Below are 17,121 nucleotides of genomic sequence, written 5' to 3'. Positions count from 1 at the left end.
ATTAGAGTAATAACATTTGCTTCAAAGCTTTGCACTAGAAGTGCTCCCCACCCAGAAAACTGCCCAGACCTTTAGATCAATTTAAGCTCCCTGCCAAGCTTCTCCTAATTATAGAAACATAGAAAATAGGTGCAGGAGTAGGCCATTTGGCCCTTCGAGCCTGCACCACCATTCAGTATGATCAGGGCTGATCATCCAACTCAGAACCCTGCACCAGCCTTCCCTCTATACCCCCTGATCCCCGTAGCCACATGGGCCATATCTAACTCCCTCTTAAATATAGCCAGTGAACTGGCCTCAACTGTTTCCTGTGGCAGAGAATTCCACAGATTCACCACTCTCTGTGTGAAGAGGTTTTTCCTAATCTCAGTCCTAAAAGGCTTCCCCTTTATCCTCAAACTGTGACCCCTCATTCTGGACTTCCCCAACATCGGGAACAATCTTCCTGCATCTAGCCTGTCCAATCCCTTTAGGATTTTATATGTTTCAATCAGATCCCCCCTCAACCTTCTAAATTCCAACGAGTACAAGCCTAGTTCATCCAGTCTTTCTTCTTATGAAAGTCCTGCCATCCCAGGAATCAATCTGGTGAACCTTCTTTGTACTCCCTCTATGGCAAGGATGTCTTTCCTCAGATTAGGGGACCAAAACTGCACACAATACTCCAGGTGTGGTCTCACCAAGGCCCTGTACAACTGCAGTAGTACCTTCCTGCTGCTGTACTCGAATCCTCTCACTATAAATGCCAGCATACCATTCGACTTTTTCACCGTCTGCTGTACCTGCATGCCCACTTTCAATGACTGGTGTATAATGACACCCAGGTCTCGTTGCACCTCTCCTTTTCCTAATCGGCCACCATTCAGATAATAATCTGTTTTCCTATTTTTGCCACCAAAGTGAATAACTTCACATTTATCCACATTAAATTGCATCTGCCATGAATTTGCCCACTCACCCAACCTATCCAAGTCACCCCGCATCCTCTGAGCTTCCTCCTCACAGCTAACACTGCCACCCAGCTTCGTGTCATCCGCAAACTTGGAGATGCTGCATTTAATTCCCTCATCCAAGTCATTAATATATATTGTAAACAACTGGGGTCCCAGCACTGAGCCTTGCGGTACCCCACAAGTCACTGCCTGCCATTCTGAAAAGGTCCCGTTTATTCCCACTCTTTGCTTTCTGTCTGCTAACCAATTCTCTATCCACATCAATACCTTACCCCCAATACCGTGTGCTTTTAAGTTTGCACACTAATCTCCTGTGTGGGACCTTGTCAAAAGCCTTTTGAAAATCCAAATATACCACATCCACTGGTTCTCCCCTATCCAATCTACTAGTTACATCCTCAAAAAATTCTATGAGATTCGTCAGACATGATTTTCCTTTCACAAATCCATGCTGACTTTGTCCGATGATTTCACCGCTTTCCAAATGTGCTGTTATCACATCTTTGATAACTGACTCCAGCAGTTTCCCCACCACTGACGTTAGGCTAACCGGTCTATAATTCCCCGGTTTCTCTCTCCCTCCTTTTTTAAAAAGTGGAGTTACATTAGCCACCCTCCAATCCTCAGGAACTAGTCCAGAATCTAACGAGTTTTGAAAAATTATCACTAATGCATCCACTATTTCTTGGGCTACTTCCTTAAGCACTCTGGGATGCAGACCATCTGGCCCTGGGGATTTATCTGCCTTTAATCCCTTCAATCTACCTAACACCACTTCCCTACTAACATGTATTTCGCTCAGTTCCTCCATCTCACTGGACCCTCTGTCCCCTACTATTTCTGGAAGATTATTTATGTCCTCCTTAGTGAAGACAGAACCAAAGTAATTATTCAATTGGTCTGCCATGTCCTTGCTCCCCATAATCAATTCACCTGTTTCTGTCTGTAGGGGACCTACATTTGTCTTTACCAGTCTTTTCCTTTTTACATATCTATAAAAGCTTTTACGGTCAGTTTTTATGTTCCCTGCCAGTTTTCTCTCATAATCTTTTTTCCCCTTCCTAATTAAGCCCTTTGTCCTCCTCTGCTGAACTCTGAATTTCTCCCAGTCCTCAGGTGAGCCACTTTTTCTGGCTAATTTGTATGTTTCTTCTTTGGAATTGATACTATCCCTAATTTCTCTTGTCAGCCACGGGTGCACTACCTTCCTTGATTTATTCTTTTGCCAAACTGGGATGAACAATTGTTGTAGTCCATCCATGCAATCTTTAAATGCTTGCCATTGCATATCCACCGTCAATCCTTTAAGTGTCATTTGCCAGTCTATCTTAGCTAATTCATGTCTCATACCTTCAAAGTTACCCCTCTTTAAGTTCAGAACCTTTGTTTCTGAATTAACTATGTCACTCTCCATCTTAATGAAGAATTCCACCATATTATGGTCACTCTTACCCAAGGGGCCTCTCACGACAAGATTGCTAATTAACCCTTCCTCATTGCTCAAAACCCAGTCTGGAATAGCTTGCTTATTGTGTCTGCTTGTGATCATTTGTGGAAGCACTTCAAATTCTGCTCAGTTTTTCTGCGCAAGGACACCAAAGGCACATCTCATTTATTGATGAGGGGTCATTTATTGAGGTTTAATTTCTTTTTTAAGTATATGCATAGAAAAAGACTGTTGAATGCCTATACAAATATTAACAGGCTTTATATAACTTTTAAAGTCATTTTGGTTATTTTAAATCTAGAGAGCCAGTTTATACAGGAAGACCTGGAATTTCCTGCCACTGGCGGGCCAACTACACTCATTACTTCCCTATCTCCTACATCCATGCTTAACTGCAACAAATCTAGGGGCAATTTAGGAATCATTACAAAGAACCCTGTCTCGCTTCAGTGATGAATCTAACAGATCTGGTTCTGTAAAACTTAAAATCTTAGATAACTCTGTTCCCTGAGTATGGTATCTTGTTGGGCTCCCTCACACAAACTCATCTGTCCTAAAAATTTTTCTACAAATCTTTTATTTAACATTGACTATTCTAGCAAAACCAATATCATAGATATAATACAAACTGTTACCTTGCTCCAATTAGCACAATCAAACGTACAATAATTCTATGTTAAATGTTTCTTCTCTTATGTATTGACAGATGAATATGCTACTGAGGCTTCAGGAGGCAGCCAATTACACCCAAAGTTGTGAAGGAGACAATGTTTTGGAATCATCTTTGCAATCAACACATTGAAAGAAAGCAAAGCAAGGAATATGGGAGCCATCTTGTTTTTAATCATGTCATTACTACATTTTGAATATTGTAGTCCTGAAACAGATGTATATTCTGTGATAGACGTAGTTAGGTAGGGGGCTAAATTAATTGATGGGTAAAATTGTAGGCCCAAAATCATATGTAAGTTAAATGTGATCATTTATTGTAAATCATATCGCCTAGCCATCTGGAAGGAAAAATACCATCTAACTCTATGGACTTTAAATGCTGTGTTTGTACCTTATAATTCAATCTTCAAAAGTGCATGGCAATCATTTAAGCAGAAACAAATAATATTTTAGTAAGCTTTATTAAGGTTAACTCCGAATTTACAACTCAAACAATTATAGGAGCCATCGCTGTTCCACTACTGCTATCATCTCAGATGTCACACTGGTGCTGACTGGAGGACTTCTCCACCAAACTTCGCAGTTAATAGTGTTTAAAACCTCATTAGTCCACACAATTTGTGTGCACAAAAGCACAGCTGAAATGTGAATCATAGTGAAACCACTAAAACAGTTTATTACTTCCCAAGTGCTAAAATGCTGCACATTGTAATTGAAAGATTTTTGTATCCTGAATTTAAAACTGATATGTTTTATGACTTTTGGTTTCATTAATCATTAATATGTATTACAGGAACCCTTTAAGTACTTGTTTTTCTTTTACTTCTTCAAATACAGGAAGGCTTTTTGATCAAGGGCAGTTGAGGGAGGGGTGAACAAACCTTACAGAAACAAAATTCTTAACCTTAGGAACAAATTATTTTCCCTTCTTCAACATCTCAACTTAATTAGTTTCGTAAGATCCCCTGCGCTGAAACTATTAACAAGAAGCTAAACTAACTTTTCCAGAAATCACCTAAAACCAACGTGTAACTAGCAACTAAAATTTACAACAAAATTTACAGCAATCTAAATTTTAATCCCTGCTAAGTATTATCTGTTTTGGGGCATATTCCTTGTGTCTCAATATATATTCTAATACTTTGTTATGTTCCACAGAGTACCTATAACGCCAAGAGAATTTTCTTTTTATATCTTTGGCATAATATGTGTTCCTTATGTTTATAATAATACAAATTTTGAAAGTAGTTACAGAAATGTCATTTTTTAAAATTTCTACTGAAATGCTTGCTATTAGGAGCACCCACGGAATGAGCAATTACTTGGATCTTTGACAATGAAACTGTGTGGGAAGAGGTTCTTGCCTCTGCAATATGAGCTAAATGTTTGATATAGTGTCATGTGCATTGGATTATAACTGCAATTTTCGCTGAAGTCAATGGAGCTGAGTTTCAGTATGATGTTGACCATTTAGCACATACAGTAGGTAGTGAACTTCTAGCCGAAACTCTTCACTTGAGATGTGAAAGACAGCATTCTAGGTTAATTTTTATGTTGTTCCTGAACTAGCTTTTACTCATTATTCATCTGATTTTACTAGTTATTGATTACATCAAATCATCACCCTTATTAACTTATTAACATCATTCATTCCATCGGTCCAGTTTGCCTGAATACAGTATAACTCTCTGTGTGGCTGGGACTTCAGCCAGGAGTTTCATCCTTCATATAACACCAAAAGCGTCCATTTGGTTTATCATTTATGCTGGCTCTCACAACATTTCTCTGTCCCTCTTTTCCCTCGTATTCCATCAACTCTTCTGATGTTTGCATTAAGGCTAACTTACAGTTGCCAATTCACCTACCAGCCTGCACATTTTTGTGGTGTGGGAAAAGACTGAAGCGCCCAAGAAATCCCACATAGCCGCAGAGGGTATGTGAAACCTCCACAGAATCTGAGAAACACAAAATAAGCACTGCTTATATTGTCTGTGACTGTGGCCTCTCCCTTCCCCCACTTCCAATCTTATCACTGTAACATTTCGTTTTTGATTCATCTTTCACCTCTCCAAATATTTTTTGTACTGGTTAATTGTAAACTTTAATGACGTAACTAAAGAACCAATAACTTCCAAGCTCTTGTACTTTATATTCTTGAACACAATTGTTACTCTTAGTCAAATTATTTAAATAGAATCATAGAGCACTGATGCACAGAAACAGACCCTTTGCCCCCATTTAGTCCATGCCCAGCTGTTTTTCTGCCTACTCTCATCGATTTGCACCTGGGCCACAGCCCTACTACCCATGTACTTATCTTAAATGTTCTCTTATACGTTAAAATCAAACCCACAGGCACCACTTCCTCTGGCAACTCATTCCACACTCTGAGTGAAGAAGTTCCCGCTCAGGTTCCCATTAAAATTTTCAGCTTCCGCCCTGGCCTCTCATTCCAGTCTCACTATAAATTACTTTTATCACTAAAAATACTTACATTTTTCTTTGACACTTGTATATAACTTTTACTCCAGAGAATCAGTATACTGTCAATCTAATTTACTTGAGATTGCTCCTTCATCAAAGAGTTGAAGCTATTCCTGAATGTTTATCATTTGCGATATCTGAATATACAAATATGTCATATGTTTTGTTATATTTCCAACAAAAATATAGCATCAGAGCCAAACACTTTAAACTGCAGTTCATTAAATAGGTACAAAATGATTTAATAATACACCTCATAATCTCATTTAAATGCAATAAATTCTTATCTGAACATACAGTTCAAGGATATCAACATGACTAAGGAAATTCAATTCTACAGTACTTCATTTTGCCTCATTCTTGTAAATATTCTCCCATCCAATGTAGATATTGCTCAAGGTGGTTAGTTTTTAAGTAGAGAAGTTCCAAAACACTGTTGATATATATAAATTCTAATGCTATGACTTGAATACATGAAAACTAAAATCATAATCTGAGGTACCTTACTTAAAACATTTAATTTCACAATTTAATGTTCTACTCAGAAAAATCCTGCCAGTTGGAAAACTCTCAATATTTTCAGATCTGTTCTCTACATATAAGGAAATAAACATATACGCTATATAACATATATATTCTGACCAAAGGTAAGTTAACAGAGGGCACCCATTTACAATGAGAGGTCTGAGAATTACTCAAAAAATATTCACCTCAAAACTGATCTCTAGTAGTTTACACTGTGTATAATGTATAGTAGCAGCTGTGCTTTGGCAGCTCGGCTTTAATGAATAACTGAACAAAATTTCAGAAGCACGTAGAATCTATGACTGTCATAACACAGCACAGTGGCTACAAACCAGAGATGAATTCCTAAAATTTATGTATTTCATGGTGCTTGAGGAATTTTGTAATGGCTTTTTTCTTTTAATTAAGCATCGGTAATGTATTGCCCTAAAGGTTTCTCTATGAGCAAGTTTTTTGCCCATGTTTCTTGGTAATTGCCTCCTCGTGACCCCAATCCCATTTGGAAGAATTTTACAATAGTTGTTAAGGAGTTGCTGCTATACAATTACTAATACAATAATAATGTATAAAATACAAGCAAAATTTTATATTTGTAAAATAAATGATGCAATTTACTGTGTTGGCGCATGGCCAAGTGGTTAAGACGTTTGTCTAGTGATCTGAAGGTCGCTAGTTCGAGCCTTGGCTGAAGCAGCATGTTGTGTCCTTGAGCAAGGCACTTAACCACACATTGCTCTGCGATGACACCGTTGCCAAGCTGTATGGGTCCTAATGCCCTTCCCTTGGACAAAATCGGTGGCATGGAGAGGGGAGACTTGCAGCATGGGCAACTGCCGGTCTTCCATACAACCTTGCCCAGGCCTGCGCCCTGGAAACCTTCCAAGACGCAAATCCATGGTCTCACGAGACTAGCAGATGCCTAAGAAGTGATGCAATTTAGAAACTAGAAATCCAAGTTAATGTGACAAGTTAATATAATGTCCAAGGCTACTATTTAGAAATAGTACATAGACAAAACATTTTTTTGGTAGTATGATTTTACATGTTCTTTAGCAAGGTGGTAAATAATCGGCGTTTGTACAGTGCCTTGCAGGAAAATAGGAATATTCTTTGCATTGCCCTGTTTTGTTCAACAGATGGATTTATGAACCTTTCAATGCTTCTACAAATTACTGGCTTTTAAATTTTATATTATACTTAGTGCAGTTATTGGAGACAGGCTTCATTAATACAAATGATTGTTGAAAATTTCACACTTCCAAAATGTGATGATAGTTCAGATTTTGAGCTAAGTTAGTCCTATTTTAGGAAGAAGTTAACAAATTCCAGCTGCACAGTCTAGAGAACTTTACAATGAACCGTTTTTCTATTATGTTGATAGGAATAAGGAAGTGCTGCCCCCTGTCCCTACTGCTGTGATTTCCAGTCATGTTGTCACTATAATAAGAAACTGTAGTGACTATTTTTCCATAATATCTAGGCTACAGTTATTATGCATAACTATGAGTTGCCTGTGGAGCAGAATTTTGAAAAATTCTGTTTCCAGTTCTATTAAATTAGATGAAAAGTACTATATATTTTCTATACAAGATGACTACTGTTACACCATTGCAAATCAGCGATAATGTATATCATTGAGATCCTGTTTAGAATTATGTGACAACTCAGCAAGAAGTGTTTTATCCTTTAACAAAGATCTTCATCCCTGCAATATTTTTATCATTGTATTCAAATTGGAACTCACTTCAAAGAAGTCACAATATGTTTGTCTGATTTGCTAAAATATAGTACTTAAAGGGTTCTGTGACCAAAAGCACAAGATTTAACATAAACTAACATGGTCTGCTAACCATTTTCCATATAAATTATTGTTTGCAGTGTGCTCTGAATAATCTTTGTTCCAGGCAATGTGTACCAATATTATTGGATTGCATTAAGAATAATTCCCATTATTTGCTTCAAAGGTACTGTGGGTTGGGATCACCAAAGGAGAGTTTCAACTCAGGCTGCAGTCGGTCTGAAACTAATAACTGGAAGGTTTCTCAGGTTTTATTTCCAGCTATTATTTACTTTCCCATCTTCATCTGTGCAATAATGCCTCAAAGTAAAAGTTCCTTCAGACATAATGTAAAGCATTGGATAACTTAGAGATGCATAGTTGAGATGGATTTCTCTAGTTTAAATATATAGACAACTAGGACTTCAAGAAAAGATAATTAAACTAAAACAATGAGTTACACCTTTCTGTGGGGTGGGTCACATTTTGCTATTTCATGGGATTTGGAGCCCATTTCTAACAAAGATAATGGAACTTTATGCCAGCTGTTACATAGCAAACTAATATAAAATTAACTTTGATGAATGCTTATTTGATATCAAAATTAGATCATTCTAGTTCATAGAACTTCTAATGGTTCAGCAGAAAATTGCCTTCTAATTCACAATCTCAATGAATGAAGTAGAGGGGCTCTGACAAGTGACATGGAAATAAACCAATGCGCCCAAATATACTTCAGGATTTCTTTGATAAAATGCCTGACTACTTGCTACTGATGCATAGTTTAAATATATAAAAAAATTAACAAAAAAACTACTAAAAAGTACAGCTTTGTTAGTGGTATTAGCAGGTTGTAATAAACCCATCCTAAACAATGTCAGAAAATAAAAATTAACACATCAGATTTTTGTGCCTTGAAATTCACCCCTGGTCAGTAATAGTGACAACACTTGGTACTCTGTCCCCAAACTTAATCCCATCCACTTCCATGGTTTGCATTTCAGAAGTAAGAGTAGAACATGTTAGAGTTGTTGTATAATGCTTTTAACATCATTGACAAGGATGACTTTGCAGGCTAGAAGCTATTGCATGCTGCTGCGACTATTTTTTCCAGATATCAGCAGTATCAGGATATTCCTGCTCTTTGGCTCAACCACTTAAAACAAAGCCCAGTGTAACAAAGATGAAATATTCTCTGATGAGATATTAACACTGGGATTCAAATTGAATATAATAGATACTTCTAAAGGTGTAGCCACTTCACCATTTTTTAAATATTTACCCCCAGATAATTATTATTCTAACCTTATTAGAGCATAAGTTACATGTGCTTTTATATTTCAACATTATTCTCTCCTTTATAGAGCTGGAACCTATATCCCTTGTAGGATGGGAAGTCATTAATCTGGCTTCCTTTGCCTAACAGAAATGAACAGAGCACTGAAATTTAACCTGGTACTGTCACTTCGAGAAATGGGCCAAGTTACCGCGCCTCACAGATACATAGACAGCTCAGAAGACAGTCCTTTAAAAACTAGGGCACATACTTCATGGGTTTAATTTTGGCTCCCCTATTATGTGAGCGTAGTTTATTTTTATTGATTGCTTTAGATCTCATTGGTTCTGAGTAACATTCCATGACATTCCATTCAAGCTTCAAGCAGACTGGCTGGCATGTGTGAAATACTTGAAGTTTAAGAAAATAATAGGAGTGTCTGTGTGCTCCCAAGTGCAAAATGTTAATTTTTTAAAAAACATAGGTGGTTGGCAGTAAAATCCAAATGTAACATCTTTATTCCAAAAATGCCTTTTTCACAGTGTCTAGTGATGGGAAAGCATCTATTTAAGTTATTTTTGCTGCAGCAGTAGAATGGTACAAATTTCTGTAAAGAACTGGATATTAGAAAATAATAGATACTATTTTCTGTCTTAAGGTTTGCTTCATTGTCTTAAAATGACTCGATGCTGAAACTACAACTTAAGAATTAGAATAGTTAAAACATAAGTTCTAAGCCTTTCTATCTGAATATGAAAAATGAAGTTAAGGACAAATACGACCATAAAGTAATATATCCTAAATTATTAGACTAAAACTTCTGCCAGATCTAGTAACCTATTGGATGAATAATAAATTAATATATTGTGTTCAAGTATGTTCTGTATTTACAGCGATGCTGATCAGGCAGGACCAAGTAACGTTGAAAATATTAAAGATAAGTTCTTAAATCATTCAAATATCCAAAATGGATGAGTACATATGATCAAAAACACATATATTCAATATTTTGTTTAATTGAAAACAAAATCTGTAGATGGTGGATTCTGAAATAAAACCAGAAGCTGCTAAGATGTCTCATCAGATCAGAAAATAGAGTTCGTGTTTCAAGTGAGAACAATAAAAGGTTACTGACTTGAAGCATTAACATTATTTATGTCTCAGCAGGTGTTGGCTGACCTGATGTGCATTCCCTCAATTTTATGCTTTTGATAGTTTAACCATCCTCTGCCAGTTTAACTTCATTGCTAAAAAAATTTTTTCTTTTAAACGAGTTCAACTCCTTTGAATTTAAGTAACAGTGGATGAAATTTTGTCAGTGATGCACTCTAGGTGGTTTGGTGCCAGATCTCTAAACAAGTTGCAGTCCAGTCTCATTTGTCATTTTTATTTAGGTTCACCCAACGGGGAAAGTTTATCAAATTGCTAGCAACTTTTTATCAGAGGGAAGTGGAAAAAAATAAATCTCTTTATGCAGCATTTTTGTGTACCGGCTGAAATTTAACTGAGGCACGATACTGTTCTGCAAGCACACCTGACCAAATACAAAAAAATAAGTCTAGAGCACTATCAGGGACAATTATTTAAACAAAATACAAATTTGGAGATAAGGCGGGAGAAAATCAACAATTGTAATTTCTTGTAATGTAATTGACATGCTCCAAGAGGTTTACTCTAATACAGACTGAATTGAATTAGGTATGATAAAAAATGCTGAGATCAAACATCTTATGTTTTATATTTTATTTCTGGGACATTCAAATGAGAATTAGCACAAACCGTAGGTTATCAGCATATGGTTTAAAAAATGAAACTGCAAGTCTGTTACAGATGCTGGCCTAAGTCAGGATATTTTATCAGTGTTATTTCATATATGCATGAAGGATGTTATCTGCCTTTTTGCTAAATTGTTCTGTTTCCTCTGAACCTCGAGTTGCCTGAGCTGCAGTATATTCCCAGCGTCTTTTGCTTACAGTCCTTTACTTTCATCAGAGGATGTGTGTTTAATTAAGGTATAAGAAGGTTAGAGGCCATCTGTAGATTTTGTTTTCACCCTGATGGTGTTTCCAATCTGGATCGCATTGCCTGAGGAGATAGTAGAACCAGGTGCTCCCATAATATTTGGATGAACACTGGAATCATGAACCTTAGAAGACTATGGACCACATGCTGGTGAACAGGATTTGTGTAGATGGGTTCTTGATGGTCAACATGGTCATGATGGGCAGAAGGGACTCCTTGACTATGTACAGAGAACTAAAATTGTATAAATTAGACAAAGATTGAAATCTGCTCTGAACTGCAAACCTAATTCTCTACATAGCATAGGTACATGCTAGAAAATACTTGAAATAGTTTCCAATTATTTTCTTTTATGTTCATTGTTACCTAAGATAATATTGCCTTGTCACACCAGGGAGTCCAGTCAATAGTTTTGTTGTAAAGTGAGTCCAGTCAATAACTTTATTGTAAAGGGAGTCCAGACAATAACTTTTAGATTACTTATAATAGGACAAGGAACAGAGAATGTAGATTTAAAATGTGATTGTTGTTTATTATGTTGTTGTTTATCATTACCTTGGGTAGCAATGTGATAAGTTCCTGCAAGACTAGCTTAATAGCTCACTGCTAGAAAGGTGAAGTGCAACAGAATTTTACAATCCTTAAATCAACCATGTTGGAGGTCATCTATTCCTTTCATTTCGGGGCGTAAGTTCAAGTCTTTGGAGTTAGAGTAGGAGACTTTCTGTTGCTATCTCTCACTTGAAAGCCAAGCGATTACAGTTGAATAAGTTATGGGGATTTGAGTATTCTCACTTACAAAGTTTTGTGAATTATGGAATTTGATCTGAGAGATCGTTGTTGCTCCTTTAATTAATCTTAAAGGGATATATAGCCTGCTGAACTTTTATCCCAACTTTTACTTAAATTTGCACAGATGGATGATTACGGCATCATCAATCTCATATCGGAATATCAATGCTTAGAAGTAAGACCCCCTTGCAGAAATTATGCACTATAACCATTTTAGGTATGGTTTAATGCAGTGGCAGCCACTTCTAGCCCATTAGAAAATTGGACCAGGCATTCCCAGTCCTGTTGCATCTCTAGAAAGGCTTACATTTCTGCCTTACTGACATAAGTTGATGAATGATGCATTGCATAGAACATTTACTTATAGTACATATTCAAGCAAGGAGCAAGTCCCACAGCAGGCCTGAGTCTTAGCGAGTGTATATCTGTTATATTATTGCTGGATCTCTGGGTTATGCTCCAAATCACGGAGCATAACCCAGAGATTTGATATAGGATGTGAAGGACTTTTTCTATTTTAACCATTGTATAGTGACATTGAACGTTCCCATAACATGGTGGAGTATTTGAGGGAAGGGTATATGCCATTATAGGATGTGAAGGACTTTTTCTATTTTAACCATTGTATAGTGACATTGAACATTCCCATAACATGGTGGAGTATTTGAGGGAAGGGTATATGCCACTGAAGTCTGGGCCTTCCTCATCCAGTGTGGCTGCAGGACCACGCATGATGCATGACTCAAATCTCTGACAGCAGTCACTGGATGAGGAAGGCCCAGACTTCAGTGGCATATACCCTTCCCTCAAATACTCCACCATGTTATGGGAACGTTCAATGTCACTATACAATGGTTAAAATAGAAAAAGTCCTTCACATCCTATGTTTTACCACAGTAAATAGCATGAATTTTATTGGTCTTTTTCTTTCCCTTAGTTTACAGTATTTCACATGATCCCAGACTGGCATGAATGCAAAACACAGCACTTATTCAGCACACCAGTTAAGGGTGTGTAACACAACTGAGTCGTGTTCCACAGCACATTATGAATTGGATTGTTGTACTTTGGGTACAAGTTATCTGTATCTTTAATGTGATTATAATCAATGATTAATATATTGTGATTAGCTTGAGTTTTAAAAGTAAACCCAATATATTTTACTTCTGATATTACCAGTCAGGATTTGCAGTTAGGGTTTTGCATTCTAAAACGTTCACTATCAACCCCACCAAATGAGAGAGTTGTGGAAATTTTCTGGCTATTAGTTGAAGCATCCAGACGGTTATGGAAGTGATATTGAATTACATAAGAACACATTCAAGATAGAACAGTTCATTTTCCCCAGTCCCCCTGTCTGTTCCAGCATTCAGTAAGATCTTTAACATTATTGTCATTTTTCTGCAAAATTCTGTTGATCCCTCCAGCTAGAAAATGGCCATGAAAATGCCAGTTCTCTTTATAAATCTCAATTGACCTTCTCTGACTCGTCTAGCCTTCCTGTGATCTCTCAGTATTAGTTTTACATTCTTGTATATGCAATACATTTGAACTGGTCAGTAACAAGAACTTCATATCCCACTTTTAAATTATCTATTATGAAGCATCACTAGTGTTAGAAATTGGGGTTCCACCTAGATAAGTATTGTAAAAAAAACAATATTGGATGATCAATTTGGACAATGATAATATTTCTCTTATTTTAAAATTTGTTTTCTTTGGTTGAGCCTACAGAGCCACATTCAACATTTTTAGTGAGACATTAATAAAGTATAACATTTTCCAACATAAACCTAAGGAATCAGTTGTAGGTTTGCTAATAATTAACTTATTGAAGGTTTTTTTAAATTTTGAATGCATTCCAAAAATTAGGTTTGAACTGTATTAAGGTGAAACATATCTGAACCAATTTATGATGTCATTTTTCCAAATGAACTTTAAGCTACTTACAAAAGCAAAAAAAAAGTGCAGATTAAATGTTCACCATTGTGCCACACTTTTTGATTATACAAACGTATATTTGGTGCTTGTTCCTTCATGTAAATATATACTGCAGCAACCAAAAAAATTATCCTGGTCAACTGTGTAAATATGCAATGGAAAAACTCATTAGCAACAGTCTAGATTTACCCTAAACTATTGTAAATGTTTTACTTACATTTCAGGTAATTAGAAACATTGTTTTTCCTCTCTTTCTCAAAATGCTACGTTTTAATTCTAATCACATCATGTAAATGGAAATCAACTAAATATGTCTGTGGCAATTGTTAGAGTAAAGTTCTGGCAAGTACATTTACTATTTTTTCTTAATTTGTAACTTCCAACATCCAGAAAGTATCTGTGATATTTAAGGAGTGCATTTGCTTGATGCACTATAAGTACTTTACTTGTGAGCAGTTGTGGACCAGCAGGTGTTCCTTTGTGGTTACGTATAAGAGTACAATAGAGCAAAAATTTAAAGAAAGCCGAAACCATATAAACGGTAACTATCTGTTAAGCATGATAATATGTCATGTCATCTTAATATTTTACTATTTAATTTTTTAATGTTATTCAATGTAACTAGAAATGTTATTAATGAAGTTTGGCTTTAATTTCTCTTGGTTTTACTTTTATAATTCAAAATGGTTCTTTATACAAATGTAGAGGTGAACAGTTACCCTGACTTTATTATCAGGGTATTTGCACAGTTACTGGTTAAGTAATTAAAAAGAAACTGCTTTTTACAGTTTAGAATTTTTTACTGGTTTCTCTCGTGTCATGTTTTTCGAGTTGTAGGATATATTTGAAAAGGTTTTTTCTGTAAGTATAGAGTTTGGTACCACTTTCAACCAAGCCTCTGTGATGATGTGCTTCTGATGGGTATTTCCAATATTGTGTGTGGATAAATGTGCTAAGCAGAAGCAGTGATTTATTGTAAGGGACTGTGCAACAATTTCTATTGGCTTTTTAAAAGTTAGCTTCATAAAGATTATTGACTACCTGTTTTATTAGACTTTCTGATAAATCACCTCTTTGGCAAACTCTTAAATCTTTTTACCAAACATCAAAAACAGTGAATTAATCAGTAGAGGCATTGCCCTTTGGTTTCAATGTATTGATAGAAGGAATGGCAATTTTGATGGGATGTTTTAAAGTCAGAATGTTATCACATGTTTATATATCCATTTGTTGATTGAAAGTATTGGCCATGAAAATTAAAGACCCACATAAATAAATAAGCTTAAATCAGCCAATTTCATTGGACATTGAAGCATTATCAGAAAGAGTATTCAGGTTCTATGCAAGTCCTGCTATAGTTCCTCAGCTTTAAAATTATTAAAATCCAAAAACTGTTAAAATATTTAAAATTGACTAGAAATAATCAATAAACTTATTTATGTTAGACAATTGCAATTTCACATCCCATTTAAAAATTCGTAAGTGATGTCATTTTATCTATTAAAGTGATTAAAGAACAGTCTTTTTTCCAACATGGAAATTGTATAATGGTTAAACTAGGCCTTGTGGAACAAATACCAAATTTAGAAGTGGTCACTAAATTTTAGACATTTGAAACGATAAGTAGGAATTAAATATGTTTCTCAATTGCATCTGTTCAAGATCATGCATTGATTCTTGTACATATGTCTTTTTATACCCTTAGTAATGAAAACAGCCAATACAGATTGCTGAATAGTCTTCTTTATATGCCATAAAGTTGGATTGTTAGGATTTAAAAGCATTAACATTAAAATGTTTACTAAACTGTGAAGTCATAGACCCCCATGTTAGCATGTTATTATGTTTGCCTAGGTGCTCTGTTCTCAGTTACTTTTTATGAACAAGTTTTGCAAAGCAGTTCTTTGTAAACTCGCTTTATATTTTGTACATTATAATGTATACAATGTAAATACGCAATGTCAGCGACAGCAATCATTTAAAGTGTCTGTAGTCTTTCAAAGAAACTAATGGATTCTATTCTCTATTGCCAGAGTAACCGATCAGTTGCCTGTGCTCTTGGCTCAATACCAACCTGAAGCATGTTTCTACGGCAACAGAATTATCATCTGTCTAACTTTCTGTCCATTAAAGTGATGCTACATATTTGTCAGTTATTTTTGTAATGCCTAATGGGTCATGAATTTGCCACACATTCAGATTGTCTTGTTTACATAGTAGAAGCTAATGTGTGGTCAGTGTGGAAATCAATAGGGGGCACAAATTACTGTAATGATACATTATTGCATGTGTCAATGCTCTTTGCTGATCTGCGTGTTTAGCATCTAAATGTTAGTGCAGTTAGCAATAGTACAAAAACACGTGATAGTTAATTATAATGTCTTATGAGGATATTACTAGTAACAATGATAAAAGTCTTGAAAGTGCTGAAGTGTTTCAAGGCAGGGAATTCAATAATACTGCTAGCAATCATTTAAACTAACTCAATATTCACACAAAATATCTTTACATCCATTGAATTCAGAAAGAATACATTTTGTGGATATCATGGTGTAGGAATTCACTTCTGGTTAATAACACTGTGTGCTATGTGGTGTCAGTACATGGTAATTTGCTTTTGAATTATTCTACTGAAGTAATGAATTATGGAAGCAGGCTCAATTACTAGGCTCTTTTTTTGCTGAAGTACAATTACACTAACCCCGATGGACCTAACTTCAACAGACATGATAACAACTAGAGAATGAAGCAAAGATACAAAATTGTGTATTCGGGAAGTGCTATGCGAGTGATTCAGATAAGTTGTCATACATCTATAGGTGGTACACATTTAGGCATGGGAGCCTGTGAGGAAGGCAGTAAAGGTTAAAGCAGATGCAGTGCCAAATGAAGTCAACTACTTTGGTCTGGACAGTGTCGAACTGCTGAAATGTTTTGGAACTGCAGTTACACAAGCATTTGATATATGTTGTGTCACCTGACTTAGCCTTGAAGATGATTGCATACCTTTGGGAGGATAAGGTGGTGAACATCCAGGCTTCGACCTGCAAGAGGCTGCAGAGTTTTGTGGGGTTGATTCAATGGATCCTGAGAATGCTGGGATGTTGATAGGGAATTCAGTAATACTCTCAACACTTCCTTTCTCTTATTTCCCTCACCCTTTAGTTTCCATCTAATCCAGTAGTACACATATACTAGGAACACTTTTAATGCAGGCATTGGTTTTCTCATC

At 36.1% G+C, this 17,121-nt stretch overlaps 1 protein-coding gene across 7 annotated transcripts in view; it reads left to right on the top strand.

The window, feature by feature from the left end:
- The window catches only part of LOC140209923 (neuron navigator 1-like), a 672,220-nt gene extending 659,647 nt beyond the window's left edge, over window positions 1-12,573 (top strand). For all 7 annotated transcript variants that reach the window (XM_072278589.1, XM_072278590.1, XM_072278591.1 and 4 more), the window contains one exon: window positions 3,107-12,573. In XM_072278589.1, the coding sequence (XP_072134690.1) occupies window positions 3,107-3,202 (96 nt within the window). In that variant the 3' untranslated portion in view covers window positions 3,203-12,573. The remainder of the gene's footprint in view (window positions 1-3,106) is intronic.
- Window positions 12,574-17,121: the final 4,548 nt, after the last annotated feature.

This window comes from Mobula birostris, chromosome 14 (genome assembly GCF_030028105.1).
Source record: "Mobula birostris isolate sMobBir1 chromosome 14, sMobBir1.hap1, whole genome shotgun sequence".
Classification (NCBI taxonomy): domain Eukaryota; kingdom Metazoa; phylum Chordata; class Chondrichthyes; order Myliobatiformes; family Myliobatidae; genus Mobula; species Mobula birostris.
Note: the sequence above shows the minus strand (reverse complement) of the source record. Positions and strands in the feature narration are given on the sequence as shown.